Source organism: Aricia agestis, chromosome 2 (assembly GCF_905147365.1).
Source record: "Aricia agestis chromosome 2, ilAriAges1.1, whole genome shotgun sequence".
Lineage (NCBI taxonomy): Eukaryota > Metazoa > Arthropoda > Insecta > Lepidoptera > Lycaenidae > Aricia > Aricia agestis.
In genome coordinates this window covers 22,122,313-22,139,053 of record NC_056407.1, presented here as the reverse complement: position 1 = coordinate 22,139,053, position 16,741 = coordinate 22,122,313, and the positions used below count along the sequence as shown (strand labels likewise).

The 16,741-nt window shown below is 40.2% G+C and overlaps 2 protein-coding genes across 3 annotated transcripts; one reads left to right on the top strand and one right to left on the bottom strand.

Moving 5' to 3' along the window:
* LOC121739668 (carotenoid isomerooxygenase-like) lies at nucleotides 1-13,970 on the top strand. Its single transcript, XM_042132188.1, has 13 exons — nucleotides 1-113; nucleotides 1,740-1,851; nucleotides 2,770-2,916; nucleotides 3,389-3,505; nucleotides 4,166-4,260; nucleotides 7,520-7,600; nucleotides 8,282-8,362; nucleotides 9,199-9,323; nucleotides 10,528-10,701; nucleotides 11,758-11,914; nucleotides 13,208-13,269; nucleotides 13,444-13,542; nucleotides 13,769-13,970. Exons 1-13 carry the CDS (start codon nucleotides 17-19, stop codon nucleotides 13,949-13,951), a joined length of 1,530 nt encoding a protein of 509 aa, XP_041988122.1. The 5' UTR covers nucleotides 1-16; the 3' UTR covers nucleotides 13,952-13,970.
* A 512-nt stretch (nucleotides 13,971-14,482) lies between these two features.
* On the bottom strand, nucleotides 14,483-16,404 carry LOC121739583 (neuromedin-U receptor 2-like). Of its 2 annotated transcripts, none has more exons than XM_042132072.1 (4): nucleotides 15,615-16,404; nucleotides 15,236-15,336; nucleotides 14,860-14,967; nucleotides 14,483-14,670 (listed from the first exon to the last, which is right to left on the bottom strand). In XM_042132072.1, exons 1-4 carry the CDS (start codon nucleotides 16,330-16,332, stop codon nucleotides 14,569-14,571), a joined length of 1,029 nt encoding a protein of 342 aa, XP_041988006.1. In that variant the 5' UTR covers nucleotides 16,333-16,404; the 3' UTR covers nucleotides 14,483-14,568. The 2 variants fall into 2 exon arrangements, with proteins under 2 accessions (XP_041988006.1, XP_041988007.1); XM_042132073.1 differs by having other exon boundaries at nucleotides 15,236-15,333.
* Between the last annotated feature and the right edge of the window lie 337 nt (nucleotides 16,405-16,741).

Sequence of the window (16,741 nt, the reverse complement as noted above, 5' to 3'; positions counted from 1 at the left end):
CCTATACAAGACCAAGATGGCTGCCGAAGAGTTATACCCTCATGCCGACATGACAGTTTATTTGAGAACATGTGAGGAGGAGATCTTGGAACCTATTAAAGGAGAACTGACAGGTAATGTGTTTATGAGTCTGCTCATATTTTGAAGTATACCTAGTATCGGAACTTAATAGTTAAACTAACTATATTGATAATACGAGTAGAAGAATTCAAACAAAAAATGAGTTTTTAATTTACTAAATTACTAGTAGATACAGTTAAACTAAAGAAGAGATTGCTGGTAATATTAAAGCTGCGTGCATGGTGAATTGAGTAAGCCCGAAGGCTTCGCAACTAAAATATTATTACTGTCGTGAATTCATTGCATATCAATTCAAAGGCAGATTTTGATACTTCCTGCTATAATGATTATTTATACTTATCAGAAGTATATTCTTCCTAAATTTGTATGTCTTATGCTATAAGGTAATTTATGATATAAAATTAATCTACTAATACACTTTTTTAATTTTAAATCATAGAGAAAATATATAATAAACTGTTTTAAATTGTCATTTTTTAAGAGTATGGGCCAGGCCACAATACTGCGTTGTGGTGTCGCATCCAATGATATTCTATGTTACTAAGTATTTTAGAAACTCATTGGTCGCATCGTATAAATCTACGACGCCGCAGAACGCATCGTGAAAATTTCAGATGTAAAGAGTGCTATAGAAACTAGAAAGTAACTAAGTATATGAAATGTTTGCGTTGCGACATCGCATCGCATATTTCTGTGCGATGTTGTTTTTACGATACGATGCGTCGCCGCGACGCAGTGTTGTGGCCTAGGCCCTGACCCTATGATAAGAATTTTCAAAAACGCCTGTCATAGTACATCAGTGAAATTAAGCAAATAGAAATGTTTAGGTACTTGCTTGATTTAAAATAAAACTGCATTCATAACTCAACAAATTTTCTTTTTGTGGGTTTAACACAGAAATTAAAACAAAACTAAGTCATAATACATTGAGGCGAGTATGTATTCCTTGTAGAAAGTTCGCTGTGAAAGTAGCAGCGTTGAAAGCGCCACAGCGTCACGAGTTTCCCCATAAAAAAGTGAGGAAAAAAATTGTCTTTCGGCGCTGCTACATTTACAGTGAAGACTCTACGAGGAACACGTATAAGTACACCTTAAAGTATTATCACTTAGTTTTGTTACACCCTGCTTCAATTTTATTGAACAGTCTATTTGACAATTAGATTGAAGGCGCGCGATGCTCAATATCAACCCTAGATGGTCAATATATTATTACGCAATACGTGATGTAGCGCAATAAAATTACCTGTATAGTGTATATATATCAGCTATTGACAATATGTAGCTGGTATATTACAAACTAGATGATCGTCATGACATGACATCTCATGACTCTGGATTCTGGAGAACGTTCTCTAGAGTTCAGAACGTCCAGTGGCGACGTAAGGCGTAGGTGACGTGGGCGACCGCCCACGGCCTCGAGGTCCGAGCGGCCTCGTGCCCCTTGGACGAGAATATTTTTAAATTACTTATTAAAATTTTTGTAAATTAAATGTTTTATAAATAAAGTTAAAATCCGTCCTCTTACGTCATCCATCAGAATTCAGGGGGCCTCGCAAAATATATATCTCGCCCACATCGAATCAAATTCGGTCTTGCCCCGCCACTGAGATATTCACTCACGTGAGTGTAATCCCAGCTTAAAGCCAAGTGTATTCCAGGCACCATTCCGGCTTGGCTGAACGGCACTTTACTCCGGAACGGGTCCGGAGCCAATCAGATCGGCCCCGATCGCTTCGGCCATGTCTTTGATGGAGCAGCTCTTCTTCATAGGTTAGTAGTATGCTACGTAGGATTTTCTAATTATGAAGAAAATTCGATCCAATTGATACGAAATCGCGTATTTAAAAAAAAATGTACAGATAAGTAGGTAACGTGGGAGAGCCATGCTTCGGCACGAATGGGCCGGCTCGACCGGATAAATACCACGTTCTCACAGAAAACCGGCGTGAAACAGCGCTTGCGCTGTGTTTCGCCGAGTGAGTGAGTTTACCGGAGGCCCAATCCCCTACCCTATTCCCTTTCCTACCCGCCCCTATTCCCTTCCCTTCCCTACCATCCCCTATTACCCTATTCCCTCTTAAAAGGCCGGCAACGCACATGCACTCTTCTGATGCTGCGAGTGTCCATGGGCGACGGAAGTTGCTTTCCATCAGGTGACCCGTTTGCTCGTTTGCCCCCTTATTTCATTAAAAAAAAAAAAAAAAGGTAAAAATCATTACTAATTGTTTTGGGACTCTCACTCTCAAATAATAGTAAAATGTAAAGTGAAACCTAGTAGAACGTAGAAAGTTATGTTCAAGATATCGCTTCCCGTTCTATTCACTCGCAAGACCAAAGCAAACAAGCTAGTCGAAAATCAGAGTAGATAAAAAGTTTTCAATACGAACCGTCAAACTTCATTTGCTAATATTGAACCATAGACATAATATATATATTATGTCTATGTATTGAACAGTCACTGAAGACGCGCGACTTTATCTGGTGAATGCTAAATTGTTGTGGTAATGACATCCTCATACTTAATATCATGCATCAGAGTCAGACGGGTCGGACGGACGTACATGAGGGTTGCGCGAAGACTGGGTTTCGTCACCATATTTTATGTTAAAAGTTTATATTATTAATGAATACATATTTTGGGCTAATTTAGCGCATTTAGTAGGTAATGTTCTACGTTGCATCCCCCAGGTTCCTGATCCGCGATGGCCAGGTGACTTACAACTGTCGGTTCCTGAACTCCCAGACGTACCGGCGGAACAAGTCGGCGCAGCGCATCGTCATCTCGGAGTTCGGGACCAAGGCCGTGCCGGACCCGTGCCATACTATATTCGACAGGTATGGAAAATTATATTACAAAAGATACATAATGTTATTACTGTGACGGTACCTACAATTAGGCTCACAATCCTGCATCGCGCTATCGAAGTTTCGGAGAACTTCAAGATATTATATACAACGTCTGTAAAGGCTTCGGCCTGACTGAGCATATGCAATCTCACTCGGTTGGAAGATCTTCCTTTGCAGCCGTCATTCACAACCGAACCAAGAGTAAGTACTATTTAACTTAAGATTTTCAAATTTTGTTACAATATCTAAGCCCAGTCTATGTTAAAAGGATATATTTTTCAATTAACATTGTTGTGATTTTGTTACAAATTCTAATCCTAATCTATGTTGATAACGTTCATATTATGAATGAGATGTGACTCGCGCTTTTTCGGGAAGTACAGTACTTATAAAGACAATAATATTACAGTATTGTAAATTAAATAATAACTTATATGCAGTGTTATTTAAATATTTACAGATTTTCGTCGTACTTTAACCCGTTCACACGTATCTCGGACAACGCCGCGATCTCCGTGTACCCGTTTGGCGACCAGATGTACGCGCTCACTGAGACACCATCCGCATGCATACATAGGTTTGTTTAAAATAGTAGTAATTAATTAGGAAAGTACAATAAAATGCAGTGTTAAATTTTGAAAGTACTACAATAAGGCCTCAGCCTCGAAATCAACGGGTAGCGAGGCGGTGGCGGCGTAGGAGCGAGCGGTGCGTTCCAAATTCCAATGTTTAAAATATGAAACTGGCCGAAAACAGCGGCGCTCATCGTACTAGGCGGCTTCTCGCGCCGCCACCGCTCTCGCCCCGCTGCCCGCTGATTTCGAGACTGAGGCCTCACTGTACTCAGGGCAGAGCATATTATGTGGCAGAAGTAAAACTTCACTCATACTTTTTAATCCACTATTTTTGTGACCCCTAGGCGCAGCGCAGCAACATATTGAATAATTTTTAGTCTGTGGAAATAGAACCTATGCAATTATATGGAGTAACGCACACGTCTGCGCTGCACGTCGTGTGCGTTACTGCATATAACTGCATAGGTTCTATTTCCTCAGACTAAAAAGTGCGTCACGGATAGTTTGTCGTCTGCGCTGTGCCTTAATTCATGAAGCCCTAAGCGGCCGCATCCGGCCGCGATAACAATAGATAAGATATTGTGTCTCGTTATTCCACGATCGATGGGTTAAAACTTCACTTTCAACATGTCTGAAGAAGTGTCACTTTATTTTCGTTTCAGGATCGACACGGAGACGTTAGAGACTCTGGAGCACAAGGACATCTCGCCGTCAGTGCTGGTGCACCATACCGCACACCCTCATATCATGCCTAATGGTATACTTCGTATTTTGACAGTCTACTCATATTTTTAAGATGAATAGCTGTTAACGAAAAACCTAACACTCCGGTCGGTCGGTGCAGCGTTGCCAGACTTCGGCACGGTGTTTGTGTGCGTTCGACTAGACAAATAATAATAACAATATCTATGGACGCTCAAGGACTTGTGTTACGGGTACTTGACAATTTAAACATATTGAATACTTTTATACTATACATATTACATTTAATATTTTTACTATATCATACACAATACACATATTTAATACACATCCATGACCCAGGAACATTGAAAAGTTTTAGTTCCGTCGGCGGGATTCGAACCCGAGACACCTGGCATGCCGCACACTCTTAACCATTAAGCCACAGAGGTCGTCACTACCTACGCGAATTAACAACTTAAATATCTGTACTAGGTATTTTAGCCGTAGAATTTTATCGAAATGAATCGCGTCCCTACATATACGACTACGTTCTAGTTAAATTTTTTACCAGTCGGGTGCATAACATATATTTAATTAGGGCGAGCGAAGCGAGCTCTACTATATCTCATAAATCACAAGCTAAGCTAAGAATGTGTCGAGCTAGCGAACGATCGTGCTCCACGTTACACACGCCGCAAATATTATTTAATTAATATTTTCGCGAATCGCGCGGCACATTGCCGCTGCACGTGACCATGGCGCTCGTAGCCAACGAGTTGCTGGCGTTTATCCAGCACGCCATCGACACCATGGACGAGGTCAGCATCATGCAGATCTGCAAGTCCTCCTTCGCTCGGCCAGAGCGCGAACATACCGTCGCGACGAAGAGACGGAACCGAAAGGAGCGTGCAGGACATCATCTCCCTGCTGAAGCAGACTGATCCAGATGAGGTACCGGCTTTTGTGGCTAAAGAGCTGCACAAGCTGCCGCCCGTCACGTTGGACCACGTCGACGTCGTCAGCCTACTAAAGGACATCAGGTTCCTGAAGGAGGAGCTGACCGGAGTTCGGGGTAGATTGCAGGCGTCAGAAGCTATCATTAGTGATCTATGTAATGAATTATCACAACTAAAAAGTAATAATTCATTATGTAGGTCACCAGCTGACGCCGCATTCGTCACTCATCGCCGAGGCGCACAAGCGATCACGTTTAGCCCGTCAGCATTATCGGACGGGTCAACGGACGCCGCCGCTGCCGCTCCCGCCCGCGCTCCCCTCCCGGTTGCGCCGACGCCGAGTCCACAGGCGACTCAGCAAAACTACGCGACTGTTGCTGGTCGCCCCGCGCCTCCCCCGCGGGCGCCTAAAAATGGGGAAAATGAGAGCCGTAAGGCTTCGGAGAGTCGCAAGACTACGGAGAGCCGCAAGGCTACCAAGAGCCGCAAGGCTAAGTCTTCTCGACCTGGCAAGGACGAGAGCAGGAGGTGCGATGAGGAGGGCTTCATACTGGTGTAGAGAAGGAAGAAGAAGCCCGCCGCCCGCAACCATCGCGGCACCGCGCCATATGTACCTGAGCTGCGTCTGCGGAGCGAGATCCCCGCGGCGCCCCTGTACATATCCCGCCTGCACTGGTCCATGGAGGTCGAAGACGTCGTGGACTACATTAGTAAGAAGACATTCCTCCACTTGAGGGTCGAGCGTCTGCAGTCTCGCCACAAGGTCAACTTCAGTTCCTTTGTGGTGAGAGTACCGACGCATCTTCTCCCGACCTTTGAAGCGGAGGAATTCTGGCCGACTAATGTGGTTTACCGAAGGTTCCGGGGGAGACTCTGGAATGAAGCGCGCGTCACGTCGCCGTTAATTCGTGATAATGTGTAGTTGTTAAGTTTATATAATTTTTATGTATGTTAGTCATTAAGGTATATATTGTATGGGCCTACGTAGCCTGATTTAAATAAATAAATAAAAAATAAAAAAATAAATAAGCACTTTTGTTGTACACTTTTTGTGCTTTAACATAGTAAGTAATTTAAATTTTTATTTATATGTTACTATTAAAATATTAAAAAAAAACTGCCTTAATGATTATTACCATGCAGAAAAACAATCTCACAAAGCTTGGCTTTTAGCTAGTATTAATTATATTAATATCGTAGTCAGAAGGCTGAGTGTTTGTCACTATGAGGATATGAACTAAAATAATTAATCTATATACTTATCTATACTAATATTATAATTGGGAAGAGTTTGTTTGTTTGTTTGTTTGAACGCGCTAATCTCAGGAACTACTGGTCCGATTTGAAAAATTCTTTCAGTGTTAGATAGCCCATTTATCGAGGAAGGCTATAATAAATATATAGTCTATATTTTATCACGCTAATACTAATATGAGCAAAGAAATAGAGGAAAGTGTAGAAAAAACGGGGGAAATTATTTGAAAGGATTTGATCGCGCTAATCTCAGGAACTACTGGTCCGATTTGAATAATTCTTTCAGTGTATTTATCGAGAAAGGCTATAGGCTATAATTTATCACGCTAAGACTAATAGGAGCGAAGAAATAGAGGAAAATATGGTAAATGTGGAAAAAACGGGTGAAATTATTTGAAAGGGCTTATTTGAACGGGCTAATATCAGGAACTACTGGTCCGATTTAAACATTCCTTTCAGTGTTAGATAGCCCATTTATCAAGAAAGGCTATAGGCTATATTTTATCACGCTAAGACAAACAGGAGCGAAGAAATACAGGAAAATGTGGAAAAAATGGAGGATATTACTGAAAATTGCTTATTATCTTTAGAAACTACTGGAGCGATTTTTATGTTATTTGGCACACATGAAGAATAGACCACGTGAAAGGACATAGGTTATCACAAAAATTATTAACCAGGCAGGCGATGTTTCATATATTTGATAGCAATATTATGTTTACGTTTTTATCTGATAAAACGTTCACATATTATGTTATCTAATAGGTTTGTAATAATCAGTGTTTTTCATCAATGTTATGGTCAAAGTAGCAATAACATTGACGATTATAAATTGTGATATATTTTAATATATTCTATACATACTAATATTATAAATGCGAAATTGTGTCTATCTATCTGTTACCTCTTCACGCTGAAACGCTAATCCGATTTAGCTGAAATTTGGTATAGAGATACTTTGAGAAACCCCGAAAACCTACGATTTTTATCCCGGAAAAATATACGGTTCCCGCACGTTAAATGAATCATCAACAAGTCATCTAGTTACTTATATTTTACCACTATCATGCAAGGTTTAGGAATCACTGGTCACCAAAACGTATACAGACAATTATTTTTCAGGGGACATATACAATGTCGGCTTTTACTTCCTAAAAGGAATGCTGAAACACATAGTCGTCAAATTTCCTTATTCAAAAGATGGTACGTATATGAAATTTTTAGTATTAGTTTTAAAATAAAATTACGAATTCAATGTTGTGGGAGAAAGTGTGAAGGGCCGTTTTAACAAAGTACTTAATTCAAATTATTATTGTACTGGGGTCTAGCAGAGAAGTTGATTCCTAGGCAGATGACGGACCTAAGTAATTTGGTCACGTTAAACCCATACCCCCATCCGACCGATCACAGCAGCTAACATTGAATTGACATAAGCCGACCAAACGACGTAGGTCCATCGACTGCTTAGGAATCAATTTTATCGATGGTACATAGGCCATCGAGACCGGGTAGTGGGTACCCGGTTTTCATTAAACACAAACCGGAAATCCCAGGTTTTAAAAATAGGGTCCGGGTTTCGATGCCCTAATTGTACACCATAAGGACAAGAAGAGAGTAGAGTAATCGCCTGTTTCCCACCTCCTGATAAGTGCCTTATAGGCTATACACCACTTAACTTGACAGATAGAGAATGGAGAATCTGTCAAAAAATTGTGGATAGCCTAGCACTTTAACTGGAAGTGGTGAAACCGGCCCCAGTATATTAAAATAGCTGATTATCTACCCTCCCGACGGTATACATTTGCACTCAGAATACAGTATCTCTCTTTACCAGTACCTCTGTTTTTTGTTTACTTAATAAGTACATACATTTTAATTTTTCAGAGGACATGTTCAGTTCAGCTCACATAGTCGGCACAATGAAACCACGCTGGATTCTAAACCCCGCGTACATGCACTCGTTCGGTAAGTAAAAAGTAAGAAAATGTTAGAAATTACATTAAAAAATTAGTCACTAGAACTGCAATAGAATGTCTACTAAAAAAAATCATTTTAATCTTCATCCGAGACCTCCGCTCGCAACTTGTATATAAGCTTTGTCCACACTGTGCCTTTTTTGTTCATCAAGGGTATGCGTTATAGCGCAGTCAACATCGCACGTGAGGCATGCCCGCGACGCTATGACACTTTTCTTTCCAACGCGGGTGGATTTTGACGTATTCAGTTATTGAATCATATGCCAAACGAAAGTTAAATAAAAAGATGATGACGAAAATTGAAGGTGAAATTGCATAGCTATTCAATACAAGCGTCTTTTATAAATACTAGAGAAAACTACTACTTACTTCGACCTTAAATTTAGTTATCTTCTTCTTTTGACTCCCTGTTTAAAGTATTGACTATTTCAGATTTACTAAAAAAAAACAACAATCCATTTTTAATTTGACAACAGACTTCAACCATAAACAAAAGAGTACGTATGTATAGGCTTGTCATTCAAAAAATTGGTAGTGTGCACATTGTAGTGTGTTTAATGTTTTATTTGTTAAAAAAAATGATAAAAGCATAATTTTTAAAATAATATTAGCTCGATGCACTTCTTTACCATATAAACTATAACTGTGCAAAATTTCATTCACCTATATTTCTACATTTTTCGTCAAAAGGGGTCCTAAGTTTTTCGCTTGCGAATATTAAATGATTTTTATTGGTTGTAGTAATATAGTAGAACTACACTACTTAGTAAAAAGTCCACCATCTACTTTAAAACTTTCAAGTGAAATAACGTACAATCATTCCAGGCATAACGGAGAACTACTTTGTGATAATAGAGCAGCCGATGTCACTGTCACTGCTCAACTCGGTGATGATGTACCTCAACAACGACCCCTACTCCACACTCATCAATACCTTCCCTGATGAGGATGTAAGTAATAAAAGCATTATATGATGAAAAACGAGAGCTTCGAAAAATGGGCCGATATAGTAAAATATCGTATATTGGATAAGCTACGGGGCTAGCTACGGGCTACGGGGATAGCTACGGGCTACGGGGCTAGCTACGGGCTACGGGGCTAGCTACGGGCTACGGGGCTAGCTACGGGCTACGTGCTATGGGGCTAGCTACGAGCTACGGGTCTAGCTACGGGTTACGTGCTACGGGGCTAGCTACGGGCTACGGGGCTAGCTACGGGCTACGTGCTATGGGGCTAGCTACGAGCTACGGGTCTAGCTACGGGTTACGTGCTACGGGGCTAGCTACGGGCTACGGGGCTAGCTACGGGCTACGTGCTATGGGGCTAGCTACGAGCTACGGGTCTAGCTACGGGCTACGTGCTACGGGGCTAGCAAGGGGTACTGGGCTAGCTACGGGCTAAGGGGCTAGCTACGGGCTACGGCTAATGTCTACGTATTAAATGCATAATAATAAATTATTATGTCTATAAATTAATATTGTAATAATTATTCATATTTTATATTTTCCTCAATTGACTGATAATAAAAGATTGCTATTATAATAATCTGTACGCATGACGGTTGTTTAGCTTCCAAGATAAGCCTCGCCAAGTATCAGAAAATTTTCATCACCTACTTACAAAAATCCTCAAAACTTTCAACCTTTTAATTGTGGAGTGATTGTATATATTGATGTGTATTAAATATATGTATCGTTTAGTATAAATCTTAAATATATGCATAGTAACTACCAAATATATTCTCGTTGTCTGGTACCTGTAACTCAAGTCCTTTAGGTTTTGCATGGGGCCAGACTGACGTGGTGTAAAGCGTCCATAGACATTTTTTTTTTAAATGAAATAAGGGGCAAACGAGCAAACGGGTCACCTGATGGAAAGCAACTTCCGTCGCCCATGGACACTCGCAGCATCAGAAGAGCTGCAGGTGCGTTGCCGGCCTTTTAAGGGGTAATAGGGGAGGGTACGGAAGGGAATAGGGGAGGGTAGGGAAAGGAAAAGGGTAGGGGATTGGGCCTCCCGTAAACTCACTCACTCGGCGAAACACAGCGGAAGCGCTGTTTCACGCCAGTTTTCTGTGAGGACGTGGTATTTCTCCGGTCGAGCCGGCCCATTCGTGCCGAAGCGTGGCTCTCCCAACAGCATTATAATTTCCAGACGCACATAGTCCTGGTGCACCGAGGGACGGGCGTGGAGAAGCGATACCGGACTGACCCGCTGTTCTATATGCACGTCATCAACTGTTACGAGGCGGACGGCAAGGTGGTCGTCGACCTTTGCTCCTACAAGGACGCCAAGCTAATTAATGCCATGTTCACAGAGGCCGTAGAGGTGAGAGTTGCTTGTATTTAAAGCTGATTTCAATAAATTAAGTGTCGGGATTTGAGCTTACTAGCAAAATAAAAATACTATTTTTATGGCCAGAATGTTGTTGATACAAAGTTCTAATTACATATGGTTCTATCACAATGGCGCGCAATTCTAAATGTACCTAGAATGATCACGATATTAAATTACATCCACATGCAAATCCAGCTGAGAATCAAACCAATTAATCTGCAAAATACAGTATTATAACTGTCAACACGTTATTAAGAATTCCTTTGGCTAAAAATATGTGTTAAATGAATCTGTTTCGATAATTATAATAGTTTATAAGGGTCAATCATACTAGCGCACAGTCGAAGCGCATCAAAACGTCTTAACAAAATTATCCTTAACTCCAGAGCGTAACGCACAAATGCACAAGTAATGACTTCTGAGATTTAAAAAAGAACAATCAGCGTCGGTCACGCGCAGACGCAAGTTACAGGAATGCGCGCGTCTGTTTGAAATCTAGAAGTAATGTGTGCTTTACGCTCGGAAGTTAAGGTTGAATTTGTTACTGTAATTCAGTTTTAGTAAGTCGCTACGATGCGCTTCGACTCTGCGCTAGTTTTTTTTTTTTTTTTGCGTTGCCGGCCTTTTAAGAGGGAATAAAATAGGGGAGGGTAGGGATGGGAAGGGAAGCGAATAGGGGAGGGAAGGGGTAGGGGATTGGGCCCCCGGTAAGCTCACTCACTCGGCGAAACACAGCGCAAGCGCTGTTTCACGCCGCTTTTCTGTGAGAACGTGGTATTTCTCCGGTCGAGCCGGCCCATTCGTGCCGAAGCATGGCTCTCCCACGTATATATAGTATAACAGTCCTTCCACATGAAAATCTGTTTAGCCGAGAACGCGCCCAACTCCGACATTTGGTGGTTCACTTTATGGAAAAACTATCACGCCTATTGATTTGTGGTTTAACATAATAATTTTTATTTATATTATGTAGATGTGTTATCATCAGTTGTGACGACGCGAGCCCTCACAAAGCTCGGCTTTTAGCTAGTATACTGCTTACTTCAGACGATGCAGCACAACTCGGAGTACGCGGACTGGGTGCGCAGTCGGCCGGTGCGGCTGGAGGTGGAGCTGGCGGCACCGGAGCTGAACAGCGCCGTCTACCGGACGATAGCTGATGTCGGCTGCGAGCTACCTCGTATCAACTATGAGCGGTGCAACGGTAATTACACTTGCCGCACTCACGTCTCAGAGACGAATCATGGTGCTTCAGCTATATAATTTAATAATATAACCATGGCCAGTATCAAGTGAATGGCGGGAAAATAATGTTCTTGCAAGAATTTTCTGCATCGTTTTTCTATATTGTCGAGTCCAAAGTCTAAATAAAAGTAAATTCAATCAAAGAGTCAAGTCGGTCGATTCAGTAAAGAGATAGACGTTTTACTGAAACTTTCCATGGATTTTTGGAGGGACCACAAAATAGGACGTTTCTGGAAGTTATGTATCACTTGCCCACATTTGTGCATGATAAATTGATAACGACTATCTAAGGCATCCATTGCACGCTCATGCAAGCGACAGTCAATTCCGTCAATCATGAATTATGTTTGACTGATGGTGACTGATGGACTGACGAATGGTAGACGGTCACTCTTCAGTTTTATGTCAGTCAGAGCCAAAATTTTTAAAGGTATACGTTTCTAATTTTTTTCCTATTTTGTCAGATGCGACAACACTCACTCAAATTCGTGACTGATGGTTGCATGAAGCAAAACTCAAAATATCCAGATTTTCGTCAATCAACTTCATGCAACCGTCTGTCACGCTCTTACACGGTAGGTTCTCCATCAGTTACAGCCATGGCTGTGGTAAAACTGACAGCAAAACCTACCGTGTAATGGATGCCTAATACTGCACATGCCCGTCCGAAACCCCGAATATTATATTTTAAATAGCTGTAGTTAAATGAAGATTTTGACATAAGCCGCTTTCAAACTCGTCATTCAATTGAAGTTTACGCCTCTAGTCCACCGACGCTGCGAACTGCTCGACGCTGCGAGGAAATAGCGGCGAACAGATTTACTGTCTCATCCGCCACACGACAATATGCGTTATATTGCATCTTGCCCTATTCCTGTTTCGCATCGGTTTCACGACCAGATATTTCGCAGTTCGCAGCGTCGGTGGACTAGAGGCGTAATCATATAAAATGTCTCTGAGTGTGGCTGGTAAAATGCCCTTAAAATACGAAACGAACCTCAAAATCAAATGTACTCTTTGTACAGAATCCATAAGGAAAAGACAACAAAATAACAACACGTGCAACCATCTCATGAATTATAGATTCAATTACTCCTTGAGACCGAGCTTAAGTTAAGATTGTAGAATTATTTCGTGCTATTTTGATACTTTGACAAACAATTAGTAACATGGGTTCACGCAAGTTGATCTATTTTAGTGAAAAGGTAGTTTCTAAGAGTACACAGTAAATATGTGAAACTTTTTGTTTCAGGAAAGCCGTATAAGTATTTTTACGCTGTAGCTACCGATGTTGATGATGAATATACAGGCTCGGTAAAGATTTCATTGATTTTTTTAAATAAGAACTTAAATGCATAATATTTTGAAGACTTTTTAATTCTTTTGACTTTTTACTTTAACTTATAATATTAGTAGTTTCAATTATATTATGGAGTATACTCAGAAGATGACACTATAACGAATTACCTGTTTTATTGTCTGTTTCAGTTGATTAAAGTAAACGTAGACACGGGTGAGGTGACGCGATGGTTCGAGAAAAAAAGCTACCCCAGTGAACCGATTTTCGTAGCTTCGCCTGATGCCAAGGTAGTTTTTATCATTGTCAACAAAACAAGGAGGAGTATAAAATTTATATTATCATCACGAACAGCAAAACTCTGGAACGAACTGTTGCCAACAGTATTTCTGAACCAATACGACCTCTTAAAAGTGAACTCTATACAGGAGACATACACATTACACACCCTAAAGTATTATCACTTATCACTTTGTGTTTTTACACCTTGTATTATTATCTTTTATCTCTCTACAGGAAGAAGACGACGGTGTGATCCTCAGCGCAGTGCTAAAGGGTAAAGACAAGAACTGTATCCAGCTGCTGGTGCTAGACGCTGGCAGCATGGAGGAACTGGCGCGAGTGGACTTCACCACACCCTCTCAAGCTACCAGGTGCTTCCACGGATGGTTCCTACCTGATAACATAAGGGCTTCATAAGTTGAAGGAGCCGGCAACCTTTTTGACTGATTAAAATATGGATGGGTGCTAATTTATTTATAGATGTAATATTATACGAATTTTATTTATTGAGTTAGGTATTTTTATTACCTACTTACTTTTTGGCCTAATTGTATTAGTTGGGTGATTTTTGTTTTGCCTGAAACGACAAAAATGTTTTTGTCAAATAATGAATGAATGAATGAATGAGTGAATGAATATACTCATATTTTGAACTCAGCATGAGCACAAAGGCGGTTTTATCGCTATAAAGCGAGCATTTCTTCCAAGCAATCTTGGCGCATGGAAACAAATTACAACACAGTGCAGCTTGAGTTGGAATAAAACTAAAACTAGAAATTGAATTGGGCTTATCATACATCTTAATTACTTACACATAATCTTTGAGGGTACAAAAATAACTTTAGGAAAGAGCAGTTATATTTATAATAATATTATTATCATTATAATTATTTTTAACACAGTCTCATAGGCATACGAGTAATACATAAACATGAGACACTCCAAGAAAGGACAATCTGCCCAGTTTATTCTGCTGGCAATCTCTATTTTACGTACAACTTATTAATTTCATAAAACTTGATATTTAAAATCTTCTATACTTGCGTACACTTGGTGTTTCTATAAGAGATCCATATCACATTGTTGCCTCTAACTTCTGTTATTGGTTCTTTCCTGATTTTCTTCCTCCATAACATCTGGAAAACAAATAAGGATTACGAGAATTTAAATTTGACAGTAAACATACATTTATTAAACCTTTGAATCCATCCAAATTCCAAATTTGATAAATGTGCCCTAGTAATGAACATAGCGCATAATTTGGGTGCAACAAAGGCGCACTTTTGTGTCTTTGGAAGCAACCAATATCTAGAAATTAAAGTTACCTCAAGTGATTTTCTGAACTTAGTGGAGATGAGACTGAAGATGATGGGGTTAAGCACCACGCTCAGCCAGTTCGTGATCATCATCACTTGAAAACCGATACGCCAGAGCTGAGAACAAGTATTACGTTTGACCAGCCTATTATTAACATTGTAGATAGAAACTCAAATGCTCATTTCTTTATAGATGAGGATAATATATTTTTGTGATCAAGTGATCATTAAAGGGATCATTCATCATAGACGACTTATGGCAAAGGCACTGCTGATTGGTTGTTCGATGATGGTTGCTAGGGAATTCAGTAGGACTTGGGAAACTAAAGGGTATAAACAATAAATTGTTCAACAGAGGTCTCTTTCAGTAATTAGTGTAATATACCTCATCAAGCAGTATCTGTTGGTGCATGTCGTACGCAAATATGACTACTCGGAAGGTGAAGAACGGCATCCAGCAGATGAGGAACGACAGCGTCAGCACTACTGAACGTAAAGTACACGTCTTTGTTAGCCGAAGAAAAAAAAAACAAATTAGGAAGTAATGAAGTAAGAAGTGTACATAAGATGGAAGAATGTGTAAATAAATAATAATGGATAAAAAATAACAGAAATGTATTTAAAAAAAAAAACTTGTCATGAAAGATACTAATTGTTTATTACTGCAATTGGCAATGTGCAAAACTTACAAAATTAGGCAATAAAATGCAGGTGCACTGTAAGTGTATAATTTCTTCTATAAATACAGTATTTCTAATACATACCAATTAGTTTATTGACTCTTCCTCTGTTCCTCTTGTGATTGAACACAGCGCTGTTGGAACTAGGTTTTTCTGTATCATTTATTTTCAACGCGATCATCGTGTATACGAACAACATGATTCCCAGGGGTAGGATGAAAGTTACCACAGCCATTATACCGTTGACAATCCTGCTGTACGGTGTAGGAACGGTGAAACATATGGCTACCGTCTTCGACTTTACCAGCTCGACTCCCCAAATTTCTGGCAGCGTTTCCAATATGGCGACTACCCATAGCGCAGTTATGACTTTCATAACTCTTTTCACCTTCGTTTTCAAGAGCATGGGGTACCATATCGCTATGTACCTCTCCACCGCCAGCACTGTCATCACTAGAATACTGTTGTTCCAAAGCACTACGATGCAAAAGAAGTGTACCTTACACGCTAGATTTCCAAATTGGTAAGAGTTGCTCAAATACTCGTCCACTTCAAGAAGTATTGCAAAAGTTACGATCAAATCGGATACCGCCATGTTGAATAGGTAGTAGTTGGTCGCTGTATGCATCGTTCTGTCGCAATAAATGACGATGCATGTTAGTAAATTTCCAACCAAACTCACAATAAATATCGTGCATTTTGCCACTATGAGTACTAAAGTTGGGTCGTTGATATTTACTTTTTCCAGAAATTGCGACCAGATTACCTCATCGTATTCCTTGTATGCTCCAGTGCTGTTCATTTTAGGAGTAGTATATTGATATTTTTTTCCCTGTACTATTTTTTGTTACTATGGGTTTTTTCCAAAGCCGACAGTGAGCACGACCGGACATAGTATCACCGTAATCCACTGTCCAATGTTTTCAAATAACGTAAGAGCCTAATAACGGTAAGTTAATCTTGTTTGTTCAACAAGTTTACCGAACAATTAATTGAGTCAATTTAATTTCCGCTCTGTTTGTGCAAGATAATTTTTCACTGGCAAAGGTGTGCGCACAGTATGTTGGAACCATAAAGTAAATATACCTAGCGGAATAGAGTAACAATATCGAGCTGTCAATCGAAACTGAATGATCAACGTGTCAGAGCCTGATATTAGTGAAATGGGCCATTAATCTATTGATAATTATTATTGTTACTAATACCAGTGC